Below are 21,290 nucleotides of genomic sequence, written 5' to 3'. Positions count from 1 at the left end.
GACCCATAGCGACCCTGTACAGGGTTTCCGAGGGTGTAAATCTTTACGGGAGTAGAAAGCCTCATCTTTCTCCCGCGGAGCAGCTGGCAGTTTCGAACTGCTGACCTTAAGGTTCGCAGCCCGATTCGTAACCACTACGCTACCAGAGCCTTGATCTTTAAATACTATAAATTGAAAATCTGGGAGGCCAAACAAAACATTCCTGCTGGGGGATGGGCAACTTGGACATTGGCTACCCAAAATGGGAGGGCTACATAGGCAAGAAGTGATTGGCTTACAAGCTTTCAAGAGGGAACCTAGATCCAGAGGGCATGAAGGAAGGTAGAATCTCCACTGAGTAGTATACAATCTGTCTAGGTGGGGCTGATAAAATGAAATGTGGATGGTCTCTTGTGATACAATAGTGAAAAATTGTTATCAGGACTGCTTGTGAGGGTTGGAAATGTAAAGGTTGATGTTTTGTAGCAAGGAGGGGAGTGATTAACTCTTCAGCCTAGGAGCTGAGGTCCCTGGGACCATCAAGGGAGAAGAGCGGAGAGCAGGACCCTATCCAGAGAAGCAGTGATGCCTGAGATGGAGGCAGAGACAATGATGTGGGGAGATGGAGCAGTTGGGGACTTTAGACACAGAGAGGGAGAGGGGTTGTTTGCTGATGACGGGGGTGGAGGTGGGGGCAGGCTTGTAGTATATACCCTTTGGTTGGTTGATGATGCATGGAGGGGATTATAACCATAGCAATGAAACAAAATATGATAGGATGAACGTAAAACTAATGTTCTCCCATGTAAATTAATCACATAATTCACAATAAAACATTAAAAACAAACAAAAAACATTCCTGCTGGCCAATTTGGCCATGGTCTGTCAAATATGCTTTCATTCCATCGGCCATTTCCTCCCCTGACCAACAAATTAAGTGTCCACTTTCTGTAAGCATTGGGATAGCAGTGTTGCCAAACAGCATTGTTCCACAGGAAGGAAGCGCTCAGGTATCTTGCTTCTAATCTTCAATGTATGTAGGGATCACCTGGGCCATATTGTTAAAAGCAGGTGGTCCGGGTGGGACCTTTCTAGGAAGCGCCCAGATGAGGGTGATGCTGGGCACCTGGATGAGAATAATTTTGATTACCATCGGTCTGAATTTGCCTGGCAAGCGTACAGTTTTTATGTAGATTTTGGTTTATTTGGGGAAGCTTGCAGAGAGCTGATGACAGGGGAGGAGGGTCTCTGTGTCACTGTCCCCCAAACTACCCCGTGGCGCTTCCAGAAGTTTACTCTCATAGGCCCTACTGTGTAGTAGGCGGGGTGGTGCATGGGGTTGGGGGGAAGGAGGAAGCTCTTTGGGAGAACTTCCTGGACTAAATGCACGTGAATTGCTAGAGCGCCCCGAACTGCCCTCGGAAAGGAGACACCCTGAACTATCCTTCCCAGGTGCTGGGTCGCAGCATTCCCAAGCTGAGTACGGTTTCCCAGGCATCCGGGGAGTGTGCAGTTTGCGCGTACCTGCCAATCAAGTCTCTTTTCCCTGATTGGTGCGGGTTTAAAGGTGGCTGCCCGTCAGAGCGCTCCCATGGTGCCTCGCGGCCGGCGGGTTTGGATTTTAAATCTCCGCAGCCAATCAGCGGCCTGCAGGGTTTTGTAACGTTCCCGGCGCCGCGTTTGAATTCGACTAGGAGGAGAGCGTCGCGGGGCGTCAGGTCGGACTCCGACTAAATCCGCAGAACAACTTGGGGAGAAATGAGTGCGGCGGCGACAGCAGGGAAGCTGTCACGGGTACCAGCCGAGACTGGGAAGACCGGGGCCGCCGGAAAGGTTCCCGGGGCGACGGCTGCTGCCCTGCCGGCGAAAGAGATCCCGGAGGTCCTAGTGGACCCACGCAGCCGGCGACGCTATGTACGCGGTCGATTCCTAGGCAAGGGAGGCTTTGCCAAATGTTTTGAGATCTCTGATGCGGACACTAAGGAGGTGTTCGCGGGCAAGATCGTCCCAAAATCTCTGTTGCTGAAGCCGCACCAGAAGGAAAAGATGTCCATGGAAATATCAATCCACCGCAGTCTAGCCCACCAGCACGTCGTCGGCTTCCACGGCTTCTTCGAGGACAACGACTTCGTGTTCGTGGTGTTGGAACTCTGCCACCGGAGGGTGAGGGTCTCTGCTGGGGGGCTACAGCGGCCTGGGGGCTTCTAAAACGTCAGCGTGTGTAGGACTCACCTGGGCCACCCGATGCAGCTGGTGTGGGATGGGACCTTTTTAACAAGGGCCCAGGTCGTGCCGGGTCCCTGGACTGTAGTGTTGGGGATGTTGGGTACCTCTAGCTGGGGAAGTTCCTGAATAGGTGGTGCATGGCACTCGAAGCTGTTGGGGAAGGGGTTAAATGGAGTCTAAATCACTTTGTTGCTAGGGAAGGCACTTTCTGAATTCCAGGTGTTTGGAGATGGGAGGACTCTAGTCATAGACGCTAGTACCCCAAGAGTTGGTATGGGAGGAGCCAGGAACAAGGGGTCCTGAGAGCTGGAGTTTCCAGGGTGGGGCTCGGGGGAGGGGTTGGAGCTAGAATTGAGAGTTCGGGGGAAGAGAGTGGTAGAAAAGCGACCTGGAGCAGTGAGGCAGTCCCAGGAGGGGGATGGGTCCCTGAGTTTCTGCAGTGGGGCGGGGAGAGGGAACCCAGATAAGGATCTTGGGACAGTGAGCTGTGAGCTGTGAGCCCTAAGTGCTGTGAGCTGCTGTAGTCCAGGGATCCCTGGTTAGGACGAGTCCAGCGTACAGTTGTCCTGGAGAAGGAATGGGAATGGGGAGGAGAGGAAATAGCCTGCCAAGCCGCCTCCCCATAGCCCGTGGTCTGCCCCTGGGTTCCGGTTTCCAGCCCTGGGCCGCCTTTCCCTCGCTGCCCTCCCGTCCTCAATGCCACCTCTCCATTCCTGCACCTCCCCCTGCCCAGTCCCTTCTGGAGCTGCACAAGAGGAGGAAAGCGCTGACTGAACCTGAGGCCCGGTACTACCTGCGGCAGATCGTCCTGGGCTGCGAGTACCTGCACCGAAACCGGGTCATTCACCGGGACCTCAAACTGGGCAACCTCTTTCTGAACGAAGATCTGGAGGTGAAAATAGGTGAGGTGCTGGGGCGCATGCATTCTACCACTAGTCGGGGACAGTGAGGAGGAGACAGAGGGAGGAAATGGGAAGAGGGTGATGGGAGGTCTGGGCTGCTGATTGCCCATAGAGCTTCTCTTTAGTCCAGAAAAAGTTAAAACATTTCTGTGCCCATTAACAGTATTTTTTATTTATTTTTTTAAATTGGAAGTAGTTTCTATGTTTTCCGTTGGGAAGCTTGACCTACAAACTTGGATGTAGAGCTCCTTTTCAATGATTGGAAGCCTCTGCTAAACATGGGCCAGCCTTCCCTCAGGGCACTCCTCTTTGCTGGACTGAAAGCAGACATCTCCCTTAGATTCCATCTGATTTGCCCCAGCCCCCCACCTCTCCACATTTTTTATAAACATGCCAAGGATCAGCATGAGGTTACTTCCTGAATCCTGTGGTGTTTGAGTTTTTCTATTCCTATCTAGTTCCCTTTTAAAAGCATAGCCCTTTTTATGGGGTGCTGGGAGGGTCAGCAGTTGGGTGGATTCCTAGGTAAGCTTCTCTGGGTTCAAGGATCAGAGACTTGTGGAAACAAATGACCACGGGTTGTGATGGTGGCACCTGAATTGGCTGTTTGCGTTGACAGTGGGCAGAGACTGGCATCTGAGCACCCCCTTTTCCTCCTCCTGTTTCAGGGGATTTTGGACTGGCCACCAAAGTTGAATATGATGGGGAGCGGAAGAAGACCCTTTGCGGAACTCCTAATTACATTGCTCCTGAGGTGCTGAGCAAGAAAGGCCACAGTTTTGAGGTGGACGTGTGGTCCATTGGGTGCATCATGTAAGTTGCAAGTTGTCTCAGGACCCTTGTAAAGGCATCTCACTTGGCTGACCTTTTCTTGGGGACATTTCCACTTATGGAAAGGCTGCTTCAAAGGACAGAAGATACAGAATCAAAGCCTAATGTCCCTACCTTTACTTGTCACTGTGGAGAAACCCCTAAGATTCCTGAGGCCTGTGTTCAGGAACCAGGAGGGGTGGTTGCCAGGAGAATGTCTCAGTAACATTGCAGCTGTTCACTACTCAAAGCATGATCCACAAACCACCAGCATCAGCATCACTTGGGAACTTGTTAGAAATGTAGGTTCTCTGGCCCAGACCTACTGGATTCTGGAGTTGAACATGATCCCTGGTTGGTTTCTGTGCACAATAAAGTTTTAGGAACACTGATCTAGAAAGCAACTTGGCATGGGCGGAATTTGGCCAGGTGTTAAGGCTGGCTGGCAGGAAGGAGGAGGTTGAGTGGTGGACAGAGGCGTGGATCTTTTCTGCTGTTAGCTTCTTTGTTGTTAGCCTGGGTCCCGGAGAGTTGGACTGAGTTGTAGCAATGCCTTTCATAATGCTTTTCAGTAGAGCTTTTTTCCAAATGAAAACGACAAACCTTCTCTCAAGTGTAGATGTTCTGGACCGCAGCTGCTTCTGTAGGAATTGGAGTTTGTCTACTTTAACTTGCAGGAAGCCTTTGAGGCCTGCCCAAAGTCCTATTACTGTAAGATGGAGTTGAAAAATCATTGGCCCATTGCAACCCTGGTCTCATCTCTCTGCTCTATTCTACTGCGGGCTCATCCCATTCATTGCTCTGGCTGCTGAGTGACTTGGGACTGGCCCAGAGGATGCCTGGATACTCTATTCTGGTCCTGAAATGGGGCCTCCTACATGTGAATTATGACTGGGAGCTTTGAGCCAAATCCCACCTTATACTTACAGGTACACTTTGTTAGTGGGCAAGCCACCTTTTGAGACTTCATGCCTAAAAGAAACCTACCTACGGATCAAGAAGAATGAATACAGTATACCCAAGGTGACTAATGATACTTTAAGCTTACGTTTTTTTTCCCCTAAAGCTATGTACTGAGTCCAGCTATGTGGGGACATAGATAGGTCAGCTCCAGCCACAGAGCTTTTGAGGGTCTGTATCTGAAATTGCATATCTATAACTTGGCATATATGTGCACATGGGCATTTTTCCTATGGGGTGAGGTCTGTAGTTTCTCAAAGGGATATTGACCCAGCAGATGTGTAAAAGGCAAAAGCAAAACAGAAAGCCTGGGAGGGAGTAGGAGGAGGAAGCGTTCAAGTTTTGGAAATGCACTTGTCTTGATCGAGATGGGTCACCTTGAACAAATTTCGCATCTCGACACTGGACTGTCTGTAGTACCTCATGTAGTTTTACGGTCTAGTGGCAGCTAACCAAAAAGGTTGGTGTTTCAATCCCACCAGCCACTGTGCTAGAGGAAGATGTGGTAGCCTGCCTCGCTAAAGGTGACAGCCTGGAAACCCTATGGGGCTGTTCTACTTTGTCCTGTAGGATCCTGATGAGGTGGAATTGTCTAGATGGCAGTGGGTTTGGAAGGTTTTGGTTTTGGTTTTAGAGTGTCTTTCATGTAGTAAATGTTTACAGAATTGTCCACCACCGAGACCAGTCCATGCTCACAGTCATCAGAAAAAACCCATAGAAAGGAATGGCATGTTCTTGCAGAAGTCAGCTGATGCTCTTGACATCGGTAGCCAGGAACCCTGACTACCCATAAAGGACCGAATCTCTGCCACCAAGAGTCGGTTAACCCTGAAACGCTCCTCGGTGTGGATGGCGGCACCAGTATTCATCGGGTGTGTGTTCTTGGACAAGGCACGGAACCTCTCAGTGCCTCAGTTTCCTCATTGCAGGAGGGGTTTAATAATAGGGGTCTCTATCTCAGATGTTTTTCAGCATAAATGAGTTCGCATATTTAGTGCTTAGAGTCCTAGTGTGGCGCTGTGGGTTAATGCGGTGCACTGCAAGGTCTGTTTGAACTGCACGGTCGGCGGTTCAAGCTCACCAGCTGCTTCTCAGAAACCCGATACAGGGTCGCTATGAGTCAGAACCAACTCAGTGGCACTCAACAACAACATAGTGCTTAGAACACTTTCCTGGTACGTAGTAAGTGTGTAGTTAATACTTGGTAAGTACCACAAAGTCAACTCTGACTGGTCGACCTTGTATAAGGTTTCCAAGGTGGATTCGAACAGCCATGCTTGCAGTCCGCAGTCCATTGCTAATTCTACAGTGCCACACCAGGACTCCATTGTTGTTGTTATGTGCCGTGGAGTCGGTTCCGACTCATAGTGACCCTGTACAGGGTTTCCGAGGCTGCAAATCTTTATGGGAGCAGAAAGCCTCATCTTTCTCCCGCGGAACAGCTAGACTCCATAGTTAATAATTATTGCTGTGGAGTTGGTTCCGACTCGTAGTCATCCTGTATAGGGTCTCTGAGGATCAGCTGGTGGGTTTGAACTGCTGACCTTGTGGTTCACGGTCTAGTGCTGATCCTACAGTGCGATAGCAGGACTCCAGACTTAATACTAGGCTGTTACTATGTCCCAAATTGTTGCTGTATGATCATTCTACAGCTAATGATACAAAGGCCCTAGAAAGTTCGATTTCTTATTTAAGGTGGCACAGCTAGTGTTAAAGGATAGAGTGGTGGTTTGAACCCAGATCTTGAGGACATCAAAGCCTGTGTTCTCCAGTGCTACTCTAGGGGTGAGCAGCTTTAATTTCCACAAGGGAAAATTCAGGGGAACAGATTCCACATCTCAAAACTTACTCTTGTCTCCAGAAGAAGTAAAAGGAATCATTCTCACAACTGAGTTTGAAAGGTATTGACTCAGTCAAGCTGCTAGTGGGAGAATTGGCACTATTTCTAACCCCTGAGCTGTGGCATATTTGAGGCCAGCAGGGTGAGGCCTCCTGGTCCTGGTGGCTATACTCGGGGTCTGTTGTCACATCCTGCGTATGACTCTCCTGTCTACTCCAGCACATCAACTCCACGGCTGCCTCCCTCATTCAGAAAATGCTGCAGACGGATCCCACTGCCCGTCCAACCATCAACGAGCTGCTCCACGATGAGTTCTTCACGTCCGGCTACATCCCTGCCCGTCTTCCCATCACCTGCCTCACCATTCCACCGAGGTTTTCAATTGCTCCCAGCACCCTGGACTCCAGCAATCGGAAGCCTTTCACAGTCCTCAATAAAGGTAAAATGAGGCTGTGGGGGCATGGCCGACATGCAGAGAAAGCCCAGGTTTAGGCGTGTGCGTGGTGTACTCCATGGCCCCCAGACTCAGGTGTCGAGTAGTACAGTGTTCTGTCCTTGAAATCGTGGCTTTGCCTCCCGTGGCAAAATGCCCTTCTACTCCTGGGCCTTGTCAGCAAAGACAGAGCTGACCATGGCTGACACACACTCCTTGGGCTCATGGTGAAGGCGGTGGTTCGTAACTCCCAAGATTAAAAAATGATTGGGTTCTTTAATACAGTTTCTAACACAACTCTTCATGGTTCATTGAAAATTGTGAAAAAAATTCAAATAGTACACATAAAACATAATATAGTGGGTTTTGATGTGGCGCTGTATGTTAAGCACTAAACCATAAGGTTGGTTTGAACTACAGGGTCAGCAGTTCAAACACACCAGCCCTTCCTTGGAAACCCTATACAGGGTTGCCATGAGTCGGAACCCACTGGAAGGGACTTCAGAGCAACAAGAAACAATGATCATATTTAATAGTGAAGATTTGGCTGCCTTTACTTCATCTGTCTTTCCCCTACCCTCCTTTTTGTGAAGTATTTTTAAAGTTAGCCCCGGACATCTTTTAGCCATAAATTTCAGTCTGCACCTCATACAAAAATGGACATTTTATTAAACCACGTACTCTTGCTTAGATTGTTGCTTCTACGTCTCTTCAAAGATCAGAATTCGGAAATACATGTTAATGGATAAGTTAGCCATGTTCCAACCAACCCAATGTTAAACTTTTTGATGTGTAGGTTTTTCACCCTCTTTGGCCCTGTACAAGCCTATAAAGTAAATTTTAGGGTGGAAAATCTCTACTAGTTTCCTTTGTACATTTTTTCTTTTTTTAAAGCTTTTTATTATGCATTGAATGAGGGTTTACAGAGCAGATCTTCAGTTTTACATTCAATAAGTCATATACTTTACTTTGTTACAATGATTGCAATCCCCTCCATGTAGCAGGTTAACAGTATTTACCTCTATTTATTCATTTTAATTATTTCATTCCTTCCTATGTCTCCTGCTACCATTATCTTTCATCTGTTAACTCCTTCTAGTATATTGCCTGCCCTCTCATCTATGTTAACCTGTGTTGACCCACTAGCCCCTGAATGATCCCACACCCGTAACCATCATTGTTTCTTTTATCAAGAACTTTTTTTTTTTTTTTTTAAACATTTTTACAACATTGGTCTCATATTTGTCCGGTTGTGACTGACTAATTTCACTTGGCATAATGTCCTCCAGATTCAACCAAGTTGTGGGACATGGTGACTATTCAGTGGGGATATTTTATTACCTTGCCCCGTATACTCTGAAACTGAACTTCCTTTTGAAAATTTGTAAGCCAGCCACTTCATGCCTTTATAGCTTCTCCCCCACATAGTAAGTAGCCAATGTCTAAGTTGCCCGTCCCTATCAACCCTGTGTACAGAGGGGATAGATAGGATTGATACTTGATGTGAAGACTCCTTCCCTTTCAGTTGGTATTTTGAGCTACTACATCCATAAGTGTAGGTCAAGCTCATCAAATTGTAGCAATTACACTTGTTTCCTATATCAAAAAATTTTTTTATCTTCCTTTAGTCAAGTTCTGGTCATCAAGCCATTGAGGCTAGGTCAAATGAGTACTATCTGCAAGTTTGAGCATTCTTGTGCATCTTCCCTCACTTCATATCAGCTGAATGATTTACTCTCAGCTCTAGCCCTCCATGGCTATGGCCTTGTCCATGGGCCCAAGAGTCCCCAGGTCTCACCACACTTGGACCAACCAGCCCTCTCTCTCATCTTTAGGTCAACGGGAGTCTGTGGAACATGGTTGAACTCAGCCCATTTCTTCATTGCTGCCTTTCCCCCTCTCCCACTCACCAATAGACCATCATGATTGCCAGCAAGTTTACATGCCTGCTCACATGTTCCCTTTGAGTTTCAGTCTTAGAGGGGGATTTGTCCTGAACGGACTTGATTGCTTGTCTCCATGGCTCCCCAGCAAACAATTTGCTTGTTTTTATAAGTAGCCAATCAGACTGCCTCTTTTGTTTTTAATTTTTGTTGTCTTCATCTTTTTGCTATGTCTCTTGGAGAAAGCATACTGAAGGTTCCTGTTTTGTTATCCATTCTGCTCTTTAAGTCTCTTGACAGGTACGTTTCATCCATTTACAGTCAGTGCAATTGTCAGCAGGTATCAATTGACTTCTGTTATTTTCTGTGTTTTTGTGGTGCTGCTGGATTCTCCCACATAATTTTCTATGCTGAGTTCATTTTGTTTGCAAGATATCCTTCTATTTTTATTTCTGTTGTTAATATTTTACTAAATCTTTCTGATTTTTCCTTTTTATTTTTGATGTGTAAGTGTATTATTTTCCTTTGAGGTAACCCTGCAATTTATTAAATTTTTTTCCTTGCTTAAAACAGTATGTGTTATCTTGAAATCTACTTGAGTTCCTTGCCATTTGGAAGTTCTGTATCTACACTAGTCCCCCTTTTTGCTTTATAGTTGACTTCATTGTACATTGATAGCTCTGGTTCCCTATTTTCAGTTTTGTAGGTTTGTCTTACTTTAAATATTTCTGTATCTAGATTGAGTTCTGGGTAGTGTTGTCATGTGTGGTAATCTCAGGTGGTTGTCTGATGTTCACTGTTGATTCTCAGTTCAAAGAACACTCCGAACCTTTTTTATTTGGGTAAAGTTGGCCTAGTTATTAAAAACATTAAAAATTCCTTTAATTTCTGTTTATCAGGAAATGTCCTCGTTTCACTGTTGTATTGAGGGACAGCTTTACTGGATATTTGATTCTTGGTTGATCCTTTGCTTTCTTTAGAGTTTTGTATCAGTCATTCCATTACCTTCTAGGCCTGCAGAGTTGCTGCTGAGAAATCAGAGCTTTTTCTATTGGTTCCCCTTTTAAGGTAACTTTTCATTTTTTTCCAAGTTGCTCTTGGGATTCTTTCCTTGTCTTTGACTTTGGAATGTTTGATTTTGTGTTGGTGATTTTCTTTTGGGATCTGTCCTGTTTGGGGCTCTTTCAGCTTTTTGTTGCTCATCTTCTCATCTTTCATGATGTTAGGATAGTTATCTTCCAACAACTCTTCGACAATTTTCTCTGTGCTTGTCTCTTTCTGTTGTGGAATTCTGATCACCTTTAAGTTGTTTTTCTTCATAGTGTCTCACATAACTCTTAAACTTTGTTTTTTAAATTTTTTTCTGATTATTCTTCGATCATACTAGTATTAAGAGATTTCTCTTCAAGCTCACTAATTTGAGTTTCCATTACTTCGCATCTACTCCTTTGTCTTTTCAATGTATTGACCATTTCTGAGATCTTAGTAATAATCTTTCAAATTTCTAATTGCAGGTTTTGTATTATTTCAAAATTTGCATTTATTTTGTCAGTTATTGTAGCGTTTTCCTGAATGCTTCTAGAGTTTTTATTGCGTTCTCCTTGCTCTCCTCAATCTCTCTGTCGTTCCTTTGAAGGTACCTTGATATTATAGGATCAGCACTGGACTGTAAACCACAAGGTTGACAGTTCAGACCACTAGCTGCTTCCCAGGAACCCCATAGAGAGTCGCTATGAGGCTGAACTGACTCGATAGCAATTAATAACAATATTTTTTAAAGTTCTTTTTCGTTTTTTTTCCATTACCTTTTCTTCCTCAGAAACATTTTCTGGCTCTGCATCTTGGTCATTTGTTTGAGCCATTCTCTCTTGTTTCTTCATGTGAGCTAAAATTATCTGCTGTCACTAGGGCATTGTGGGGTTGTCGTATTTGTAGAAACCGTGTGTTTGAACTCAGAAGAGAGACATTTCTGCATTTCAAGGAGCTCAAGAGGTGTGTGGGCAGGGGTGAGGCAGTAGAGTCCCCAGCCTAGATGGGGGTCCTGTTGGCCTTGGTGTTATCTGTCTGGAAGCAGTTCCTGGGAGCCCTTGATGGAGCTGGTTTCAGTGTCTGTTAGGACCACAGGGCAGCTGGGGGCAGGATGATTGGTCCAATGCTGGTTGGTGGTTCTAAGGGTTTTATAGTTCTGGAGCCAAGCCCACCAGAATCCAGGCACCAACATGGCACACTAAAGTGGCGCTACCAGTCCCCACCTCATACTGGTGTGTCTCCCAACCATGTTGCTCCGAACTCTCGGAGAACAGGGTCTACACAGGGGGTGGATGGGGTGGGAGCTGACCACATTTCTGGTCACCGAGGGAGTGTGGGGAAAACAAAGAAATTGTACTTTTTTTTCTTGCCCACATGAATCTGCTGTGCCAGGCCACCCTCTGCTGCCAAAGCTCCTCACAAGCTGGTGGAGGTGTGTCTGGACAGTCGGTCACCAGTCAGTCTGCCTCTCTCACCAACGCTGCACAGCTTCTTCTCCAAGCAAGCACTCTGCCCACCTCTCTCAACTTCCTTCTGAAGTTTAGGGTGTCAGAAGTTTCATGTGTGCTTTATTTGATCTGTCATACCTTTGTTGTAAAAGGTTCATGTAACGCAGCTGCCTTTTTCGCTATCTTGCCAGAAGTCCCCCTTTGTACATTTCCGTTGAAAAAAGAAAGCAAAGCCTTTGCCATCTCGTCATTCCCAATTCCTAGAGACCCTGTAGGACAGTGAAGCTGCCCTGTAGGGTTTCCTGGGCTGTAAATCTTTACTAAAGCAGACCAGCATATCTTCCTTCTAAGGTGTGCTTGGTTGTTTGAACCACCAATCTTTCAGTTAGCAGCTGAGTGCTTAGCCACTGCACTAGCAGGCTCCTGTGATCATTTAAAGGGTTGCTTAATGCATCCTGCTGGTAAGCTGATTTACTGACCCTCCAATCTGCATGGATGCACAGAAGCCAGGGAGCTCTGAGCAACCCATGCCTTCGAGTTGTCTTCTGAGTGGCATGTGGTACCCACAGGGCTTCCCCATTGGATCAAAGGCTGATGCTCCGTGCCTGTGACTTTCCTAAAGGCTCTGGCCTCATCCTCGAGGTACTAGTGTTGTGAATACCAGTGTCTGCATGGGAACAGGGCAGCTGCTGCTCTGATGCTGTGTCCCCAAAGCAAGGACACTGAAAGAGCTGTTCTCGGCTCTGGGTTGTCAGAGGTGTCAGAGGTCCTGTGCTGTTGGAACCATTCTCCTTTTGTGCCCAGCTTGTAACCATTCCTCATCCTTTTCCTAGGCATGGAGAACACCCAAGTGCCCAAGTGTCCCCAGGAGAAAGAAGAACCAGGGGTTCAGGAGACGGGTGAGGCTGTCGACTGTCACCTCAGTGACATGCTGCAGCAGCTACACAGCGTCAATGCCACCAAACCCTCAGAGAGGAGGCTGGCAAGGCAAGGTGGGCACTACGGGGTTTGCTTGGGGTATCTGCTGCGGGGCAGGCATTCCAAGCCAGCAGTTTTAGTGGCTTCTTTAGGTAGGTCCCGGTCATGATAATCTCTCTGGTTCCCTCACTTCAAGTTGAGTGAATTCAAATGAGTTAGCTTGGCATTCGAGGCCCTTATTGTTTTTCTAATCCATCAGCTCACCCCACAAGAACCTCAGGCCGCTGGCACTTCTCTAAATAGGTGGCCTGGATACACGTGCTGGTTTTTCTGCTCAGTGGAGTCCTTTTTGTCCTTCAAGTCAGTTGACAGAAGAGACCCAGATGTGCTGCCACCTGGGGCGTTGCTCTTAGTGTACCTCTTGGAAGGCATTTCCTGGGGATCAACGTGGCTCACATGCGGACTTCCTTCCATGGCCTGTGGCACCCTGGGACTATGTCTCTGACTCACAGGCCTAGCCCCGCTCATTGCCTGACCTGCCTCGAGTCCTCCTCGGCACTTCTCACTTAACTCTGCTGAATGAGTGTTTGAAATAAGGGGTTGTACACTCAGTAGATATATAGAAAGCATTGCTTTTAGGGTTCCAGTTCACATGAAAACCACGTTGTTCCAAATGGAATGACCATGTATCTGTGATGAGTGGGTGGCTGCCGACAAGTTCTCTCAATAATCACTGGTCTTAGTAGGTCCAATCAAAACCGTGGCTTCAGAAGGGATTCTGCTGGGCCAGTTAAATTCAGAGGCAGAGGGTTATGGTGACTGGTTTTAAGCATTCCAAAGGGGTCATTTTGCTAGATAGTCTCGAAGGACACAGGACTGTCGTGAGGGCTTATTAGGAAGAAGTTGTAAGGAAACTGAAAACTACATTGGTGAGAAAAAGGAAAGTTGCCTTGAAGAATTTTTTTCCCCGTAACAAAGCAGCACCTGCTCATTCTTGGTGGGCAGAGCAAGGACTTTCCTATGAGAATTTCACTGGGAAATTTTACCCCATCCACACAACCCCGATCTTGCCCTTCAGACTAACATTTAAAAGGAACAAAACTTGAGTCCCTTGAGGACGCCAAAATGCTGTTTTGATGTGGTGTAAATCAAAAGAGCTTAGAGTTCTTTGGGAAAGGGTAATTGATAGCTGCTGGTGGTTGGTCCCGCCTCCTATTGACCCTGTCATACAACAGAATGAAACAGCGCCCTGCCCTGCGGCTGCGCCCATCCCAGATGGAAGGTTGTCAAAAATCATGGGTTTACGTCTCAACATTTTTGTTTAATGAAGGGTTCTGGGGTTTAGCAGCAATACTTTCTGATGTGCCCTCGTTAAGTCCGTGAGATCAGTTAATCATGTGCAACCATCACCATTGGCTTTTGCCACGTTTTCTTTCCCCATAAAAATTCAGGCCTCTTAAATCATAATCTTCCCTATCCCCTCTCTCAAAAGGAGCAAAGTAGAAAATCTACCAGTCACTGACCCTTGGTGTGATAGAAAGTAACATGTGCTATCTATATTTTTATTGTGATATCAAAAACATTTACAACGTTAACAGTTTTCATCACGTGCCTTTCACTGATGTTGTCTTTGTGTTGTTCAAACCATAACCACTGTTTCCAAAATTTCCCATCATCCATATGGAAGTTTAGTGCCCCGCCTATACTATGGCTTCCTGTTATCCTGGTGTGGCATGAGGATAAGCACTGGACTGGTAACTACAAGGTTGGCAGTTCAAACCCACCCAGCCACATCTTGGAAACCCTATCCAGGGTCACTATGAGTTGGATTCAGTTAGATGGCAGTTAACATCAACACAGTCCCTTTAATTAGTCTTTGTCCCTGCAACCAGAAGGCAAGCTTCATGAAATCTGGGTTTTCGTCTCTTGTTCAGTGTGTCCGTGACAGTGCATGCCACATGGCAGGACTTCAGTAAGTGTGTTCATTCAAGAGGCTACTGTTTAAAGTCTGTTGGGCTTCGCAACTGTGCTTAGTGGTGGCAGAGGCCATTCCTTTCTCATCCCTGGGGCCCCAGACCTGGCTTCCAGTAGGTATCTCCCTTCTTCGCTTCGTACCTGGGCCCAGGTGAGGTGTCTGGTGTATTTCTCACCAGTCACCTGTCCGTTTCTGTCTCAGAGGAGGCCGAGGACCCTGCCTGCATCCCTATCTTCTGGATCAGCAAGTGGGTGGACTATTCAGACAAGTACGGCCTTGGGTATCAGCTGTGTGACAACAGCGTCGGGGTGCTCTTCAACGACTCCACGCGCCTCATCCTCTACAATGACGGCGAGAGTCTGCAGTGCATCTAGCGCGATGGTGCAGAGTCCTACCTGTCCGTCAGCTCCCACCCCACCTCCTTGATGAAGAAGGTGAGTGCTGGCTGGCCCCCAGGCTGGGGCCTGAGCCAGAGTCACGCTGTAACTCTGAACTGTCTCTCCTCCTCTCCTGCTTCCCAACCAGATCACACTTCTCAAGTATTTCCGGAATTACATGAGTGAACACTTGTTAAAGGCTGGTGCCAATATCACGCCGCGGGAAGGGGATGAGCTAGCCCGGCTACCCTACCTACGTACCTGGTTCCGCACCCGCAGTGCCATCATCCTGCACCTCAGCAATGGCTGTGTGCAGATCAACTTCTTTCAGGTGAGCCGAGAAAACCCAGAGCAGGGCAGAGTGTATGCCTGACAGTGGTCCCACAGGAGTTGGGTGGGTTGTGTGTGTTTACAGTGGAAGCGTTATGTCCTTGAAAGCAGTAGTAAGAAGGAAGTGGGTGGGGGGGGGACTCTTCATCTTCCAATCCTCCCCTAAAAACCCCATTGCCATCGAGTTGATTCCCAGTGACCTTAGTGACCCTCTTGGATGCAGTAGGAGTGCCCCATAGGCTTTCCCAGTCTCGAATCGTCCCTAAAGCCAAGGCCACTTCTTCCTCACACAGCAGCTGCTGGCTTTGACACCCCAACCTTTCCGTTTCAGCTAAGTGCTTAACCACTGTACCATCAGGACCCCTGGCTCTCCCCTCTGCTCTCCCCCCGCCTACACTTGCAGGATCAGCCCCCAGACAACCTCCATCTGCCAATCTCTTTCCCCTTCCAGGATCATACCAAACTCATCCTGTGCCCTCTGATGGCGGCTGTGACCTACATCAACGAGAAGAGGGACTTCCGGACATACCGCTTGAGTCTCCTCGAGGAGCATGGCTGCTCTAAGGAGCTGGCCAGCCGCCTCCGGTATGCCCGCACCATGGTGGACAAGCTGCTGAGTGCGCGTTCTTCCACCAACCGCCTCAAGGCCTCCTCATAGGCCCCCTCCCTCCGGACTGGTGCCCCCTTTACTCCCTCCAGCACCTGGGGCCTCACGGGTTAGCCCCTCCGTTTTTGTCTTCATTCAACTAACTGGTGGGTGTTTTTTAAGGTGCCTCACAGCACTTGGGGCCGGGGGAAGAACTACAGCATCCTTACAGGTGGGGGTTGCTATATAAATTATTTTTTTCCTCCCACAAATTCAGGTGTGGGTCCTGTCAACCCCTTCTCCTTTCCTCTCAAATCCTACCACGTGACTTGTACAAAAAAACTGTATTGAATTTTAACCTATCCTGTCTTTCATTTTATATACATTAATAAATATGTGAATTGGGTATTTCCTTTTCTCTGGGATTCTGTCTATTCTGACACTGCGTCCAGCCTCAGCCACAGACCCAACGCCCCAAGTGGCCTTTCGGCCTGAGGCCCCTCTGGCTCTCAGCTCCCAGCAGCAGCCCCCGGCCATGGATCCCTGGCTGACGGTGCCGACGGGTAATAGGGCAGGAAGAGGCTTTCCGAAGCGCAGCTCCTCATAGCCTGGTGTGTGTGCAGGAGCAACCGTGGGAAGCGACTTGTGAAGTACTGGACGAAACTGTCGGGGACTTGGCCCAGCACCTGTTGAACCTCAGCCGGGAGCTCCCTGTAGTGGTGCTTCTGTGGAGGAGAAATAGAGGGATGCCTCACCTGTGCTCAGGCCTTCCCAAGAGACGGGCCTCACCCCGCCCTGGAAACACACCTTGTTCCTCATGGCACGTAACAGGTCTCGCACCGATGTTCCCTTATATGTCCGGAACCTTCTCAGATCTGTGGGCAAGGAAAGCATTGGCAAAGCTGCCTCCCCTGAGGCCTGCAGTGGTGTTCGGGACCCCCTGAGTCTGGCCCACCTGTCTGCAGTGACTCTGAGATGTGTTTATGCCAGTTGCGCTGGACCACCACCTGGCCTCCTGCCTCCAGCGCCATCACCGAGGGTTCTTGCTCAGCCTCCTTCTCCAGCCAGTCGCTGACATCCTAGGACCCCAGAATTCCTGAGCCTCATGACAAGTATTGGGCCAAAGGCCACAGGTTGTATGAGGGGGCTTCAAAAGGTTCATGGACAAATGGAATTAAATGATAATGGAATTTATCCACAAGGTTTTTTGAAGCCCCCTCGTGTAAGGAGAAGAGAGTAGCAAAGATTTCATGGTTTGGGGTGTTGCCTCTTTCTGAGGGAGGCTTCTTTGTGCCATACATACCGTACCTCATGTTACCCCACCAGATCTTTACTTTCAGCCTGAAAGGTAGGTACTGTTGTCCCCATTTTCGAGGTGAGAAAACAGGATCAGAGGCACAAACACCCTTGCTCTAGGCCACACAGGCAGAATGAGCTTTGTACGCCCAAGTATAGCCAGAGGAACAACTCAGGCTGAAAGGACTGGGGCATATTCTGGCACAGAGGACAGCTGCACCTGGAAAAGGTGATACCTAGACTGTAGAATGCTCAGCCACATTACAAGTCAGGGCTTTGGTCTGGTTTGGAGTAAGGAGCTAGTCCACCGGGCACAGGAAGCCAAGTCTTACCCCCCCAGCCACTCTGGTTTCCCCTTCCTAGGGTCATTCCTGATTGCCCTCTGACCTGAAAGAACTGAAGCTGCTTGGCTCTGCTCCAAAAGAAAGGGTGAGCTAGCACCTGGTAAGCAGAGGGTCGGGCCTGTGGACAGGTGCTCAGCATGGCCGCCACCAGGTCCCGGGAAAGCACCTTGTCTGTGGGGTAGAGGACGAGTGGCTTCAGAGCTGCACACCTTCCTGCCCTTCCTCCTCCCAGGATGAGCTTGCCTCACCGTGGGACTCCTCTTCCAGGTGAGCCAGGCAAGGGACCCCCGCAAGGATGTTGGCTTGGCGATACAGGCTCTCTCCAAACGGATGACTGCCGCCAGAAAGGACATAGTAGAACACACAGCCAGCTGAAAAGATGTCCACTGCACTGGTCTGCAGGCCAGAGAGATGAAGTCGGCTGGGAGGAAGGCTGTCTGATTGAATTCTCTCGTGGGCTACTACAGTAGCCAGGGGTTTGACTCCGACCTGAGTCTCAAGATGCTTCCTTGGAGGCAGCTCCTGGCTGCTAGACCCCACTTCCTGTGCACCCATGAAAGGGGCCAGGTTTTCATTCAGCCTCTGGGCCCACCTCTACTGAATTCCTAGCATAGGGTTACAGGCTTCATGCTTGCAGGGCGGAAGTTGTAAGACTGAGTGAAGGCTCCAGATAAGAGGAATAAGGTCTGTCGTGGGTTTGGCTCTGCCCAGGGGCAGCTGGTCTTAGCACCAACTGATTTAGGGAACTTGTAGGGCAGGGGGCAAGGTGCAGAACTTTTGATCTTTCAAGAGAATTCAGATGTTTATTGGAATCTCCAAAATGCTACTAAGTAAATAAAAATTGTGGGTTACATACACTTGCTACCTGAACTTCTCCGGTATCCCCGTTGCATTCAACAATAGGGTTGGGAGTCCTGGTGTGGCGTTGTGGGTTAATGCGCTGGACTGCAAAGTTGGTTTGAACCACAAGGTTAGTGGTTCAAGCTCACCAGTTGCTCCTCGGAAACCCTATATAGGGTCGCTATGGGTCGGAACTGACTCAACAGCTCTTAACAATAGGTCGGAACCGATTTGACAGCACTTAACAACAATAGGTTTGGGTAGCTTTGCTTAGTGACTGTCCTCTGGTAATCTCTTCATTGGCCCATGACATCAGCTTCTGCCCACACATAATTCTGGATTCCCAAACTCAAGTCTTTGAGAGGCAGACTGGGCTCAACTATATCAGTTCATCTTATGCTCCCCAAGCCTTTCTCCTGGGTGGTTGTTGGCCCTGGTGACACATTAAAACCACCTGGGGTGTTACCCGAGGCCAATGAACTCAGAATCACTGGATGGAAGGGGGCCTGGGCATAGATTAAAGTTCTCCAGGTGATTCTGTAGCACCATGAGGATTAAAAACCACTTTTTCTAGAGCAGGGTTTCTCAACCTCCGCAGTATTCATATTTTTGTCCTGCTCAACTTTTCATGTGTGAGGTTGTTCTAAATACTGTAGGATGTTTAGAAACATCCCTGGAGCCGACCCACCATACTTCTGCCACCAGCTGTAATGATCACAAATGTCCCCTGGATTTGGAGGGAGGAGGACACTGCTGCTCTAGGTCAGAACAAAACAGAAACCAAACCCATAGCATTGATTCCATTCTGACCTGTAGCAACTCTATATAGGACAGCAGAACTAATCTTAGGGTTTCTAAGACTGTACATCTTTATGGAAGCAGAATGCCACACATTTCTGCTGCAGACCTTTCAGTTAGCAGCTGAGCGTTTAACTACTGTACCACCATGGTGATAGGCTGGAGAACTGTTTTCCCGGAGAAGTCACGCAGGGTGGAATAGGGACAGACTCCAGTGCAGGATTCACCGCGACAGAGCGTGGACCCCTGAGGCCATGGCCCGTGTCTGCCAGGCGGAAAGACTTACAGGGCTGTCTGGGGGCCGGAGCTGAAGAAGTTCAGGTGCCATCCAGCCTTCTGTGCCAGGGATGCCTGACTGTAGGGAGAAGCTCTGGTGGCCGGCAGGCAGCTTCTTACAGAGACCAAAGTCCGAGAGGACCACTCTGCCTCGGCCTTGGGTGTCAGGTTCCGTGATTAGAATGTTTCCTGGCTTCAGGTCCCTGTGCACTATGGAAGCAGACAGGGCATTGGACTGGAGTGGTGTGGGGAGGTGGAGGGAGTTGAGGATCGGGAGCAGGAGGTGAGCTGGTACCTATGCACAGGGAATGCAGGTGGGCCAGGCCAGACATCAGCTGCTGCAGCACCACCTCAGGCTCCAGGCCCCAGAGGTCCAGGTCCGGGGTTTGCACATACTGAGGAGTAGCAAGGAGTAGAGCGTCATTCTCCAGCAGGGCCCTCTGGGTCACCCCACCCGCACCCCTCTGAGCGCTGACCTCACCTCCTGCAATGAGGCCCTGCAGAGCTCCAGAGCGATGTAATGGAACTGGGGTCCTCGCTCAGTACAGAAATAGCGGAGCACATTGGGGTGTCTGTCGGATTCCTGCAGCAACTGCACCTCACGCTGAACAAGACCAAAGCATTCGCGAAGGAGGCGTTTGACAGCCACTGCCCGACCCTCAAACTGTCCGCTGGGAAGTGGGTGAGCCGGAAGTTCAGAAAAAACAGGTAAAGAAAAAGGATAGGAACTGGTGAGTGAGGTACTAATACACACACACCCGGCCTCCCAAGGCAGTTGGCACTGTGTCTCTCTCCAGACTGGTTCCTGGATATACTACTCACCGGAACACGAAAGTCCCGCCGGCACCACGGCCCAGCACGTCCTTGGGGTTGAAGGAAATCTTCCCTACCACAGTGAGTTGTTCAGCTAAGAGGAGAGTGGAGGGCTGGGTCTTGGGGAACCAGTCTGCTTGCTGCCCACGCCTTCACCATCTACCCTTACCCTCCCTGTCTGTACCTCCACCCAGTCCAGACCCACTCCTGTCACCCCAGCCTCTCCTGACTTCCACCCTCGCATGTCCTGCTTGGTACACTGTGGTGCCAGGCGCTGCTGTTTACTCTGTGTGGGCAAGTGGTTTTCTCATCTGTGAAGCAGGGATAATGCGGATGCCCCCTCTGGGTGGCATTGAACACACAGAAAGAAGGGGAATGTTGATATCTTTGTTGTATTATCGTCTTTAACTCTCCCCAAGCAGCTCTGCTAGTGAAGTGGTTACGAGTCGGCCTGTTAACCTCGAGGTCAGCAGTTCGTTACCACCAGTCCTTCTGTGAAAGAAAGATGAGGCTTTCTGCTCCCATAAAGATTTACGGCCTTGGAAACCCTATGTAGGGTCGCTATGAGTTGGAACCGACTCCACAGCACATAACCACCACCATCACTCTCCCCACCTTCTAACTGTAGTTGGGAGGAACCCTGGTGGCGCAGTGATAAAGCAGACTGAACAGTTGGCAGTTTGAGCCCAGCAACTGCTTCCCTAAAGGTTTACAGCCTTGGAAGCCCTTTGGGACAGCTCTACTCTGTTGCTCTGGTTTTTAATTGAGGTTGAAAGGTCCCCAGGTGGTACAGATGGGAATTCTAATTAAAAAAAGGAGCTTTGGAGTGTAGTGGTTACGAGTCGAGCCACTAATTTCAAGGTCAGCAGCTGGAAACTACCAGCCATTCTGCGGGAGAAAGATGAGGCTTTCTGCTCCCGTAAAGATGTATAGCCTTGGAAACCCTACACAGGGTCGCTATGAGTCAGAACCGACTCCACGGCACACAACCACCACCAGCATTCATTCAAAGGTTGACATCCACACAGCGGTACCACGGGAGAAGGTTCTAGCGGTTTGCTTCAACCAAGAAAACACGATGGAACTCAGTTCTAGTCTGTATCACATGGGGTCATCTTGAGTCAGAGTGGGTTCACTGACAGAAGCTCTTTAAGACGGAAGTTGAATCCGCTTCACACAGGAAGTGGACTTGGCAGCTGGATGCATAGTGAGATTGAGTGTGATCCT

At 48.8% G+C, this 21,290-nt stretch overlaps 2 protein-coding genes across 2 annotated transcripts in view; one reads left to right on the top strand and one right to left on the bottom strand.

Annotated features, from left to right (window-relative positions):
- The first annotated feature begins 1,737 nt into the window (after nt 1-1,737).
- Nucleotides 1,738-15,768, top strand: PLK1 (polo-like kinase 1). The gene is given in 9 exon segments (XM_006878249.1): nt 1,738-2,142; nt 2,939-3,107; nt 3,776-3,920; nt 4,847-4,940; nt 6,937-7,156; nt 12,344-12,502; nt 14,605-14,837; nt 14,929-15,111; nt 15,562-15,768. Coding segments are annotated over 9 exon segments (1,815 nt in total).
- A 437-nt stretch (nt 15,769-16,205) lies between these two features.
- The window catches only part of ERN2 (endoplasmic reticulum to nucleus signaling 2), a 33,508-nt gene continuing 28,423 nt past the window's right edge, over nt 16,206-21,290 (bottom strand). The window contains exons 14-22 of the mRNA XM_006867235.1: nt 20,073-20,157; nt 19,732-19,921; nt 19,546-19,645; nt 19,261-19,460; nt 17,585-17,732; nt 17,380-17,507; nt 16,652-16,775; nt 16,504-16,571; nt 16,206-16,421 (exon numbers count right to left, since the gene is read on the bottom strand). Of these exons, the coding sequence (XP_006867297.1) occupies nt 16,206-16,421; nt 16,504-16,571; nt 16,652-16,775; nt 17,380-17,507; nt 17,585-17,732; nt 19,261-19,460; nt 19,546-19,645; nt 19,732-19,921; nt 20,073-20,157 (1,259 nt within the window). The remainder of the gene's footprint in view (nt 16,422-16,503; nt 16,572-16,651; nt 16,776-17,379; nt 17,508-17,584; nt 17,733-19,260; nt 19,461-19,545; nt 19,646-19,731; nt 19,922-20,072; nt 20,158-21,290) is intronic.

The sequence above is a fragment of the Chrysochloris asiatica genome, unplaced genomic scaffold (assembly GCF_000296735.1).
Source record: "Chrysochloris asiatica unplaced genomic scaffold, ChrAsi1.0 scaffold00102, whole genome shotgun sequence".
Classification (NCBI taxonomy): domain Eukaryota; kingdom Metazoa; phylum Chordata; class Mammalia; order Afrosoricida; family Chrysochloridae; genus Chrysochloris; species Chrysochloris asiatica.
The sequence above is the reverse complement of the archived record's forward strand: the minus strand, read 5'-3'. Positions and strand labels throughout refer to the sequence as shown.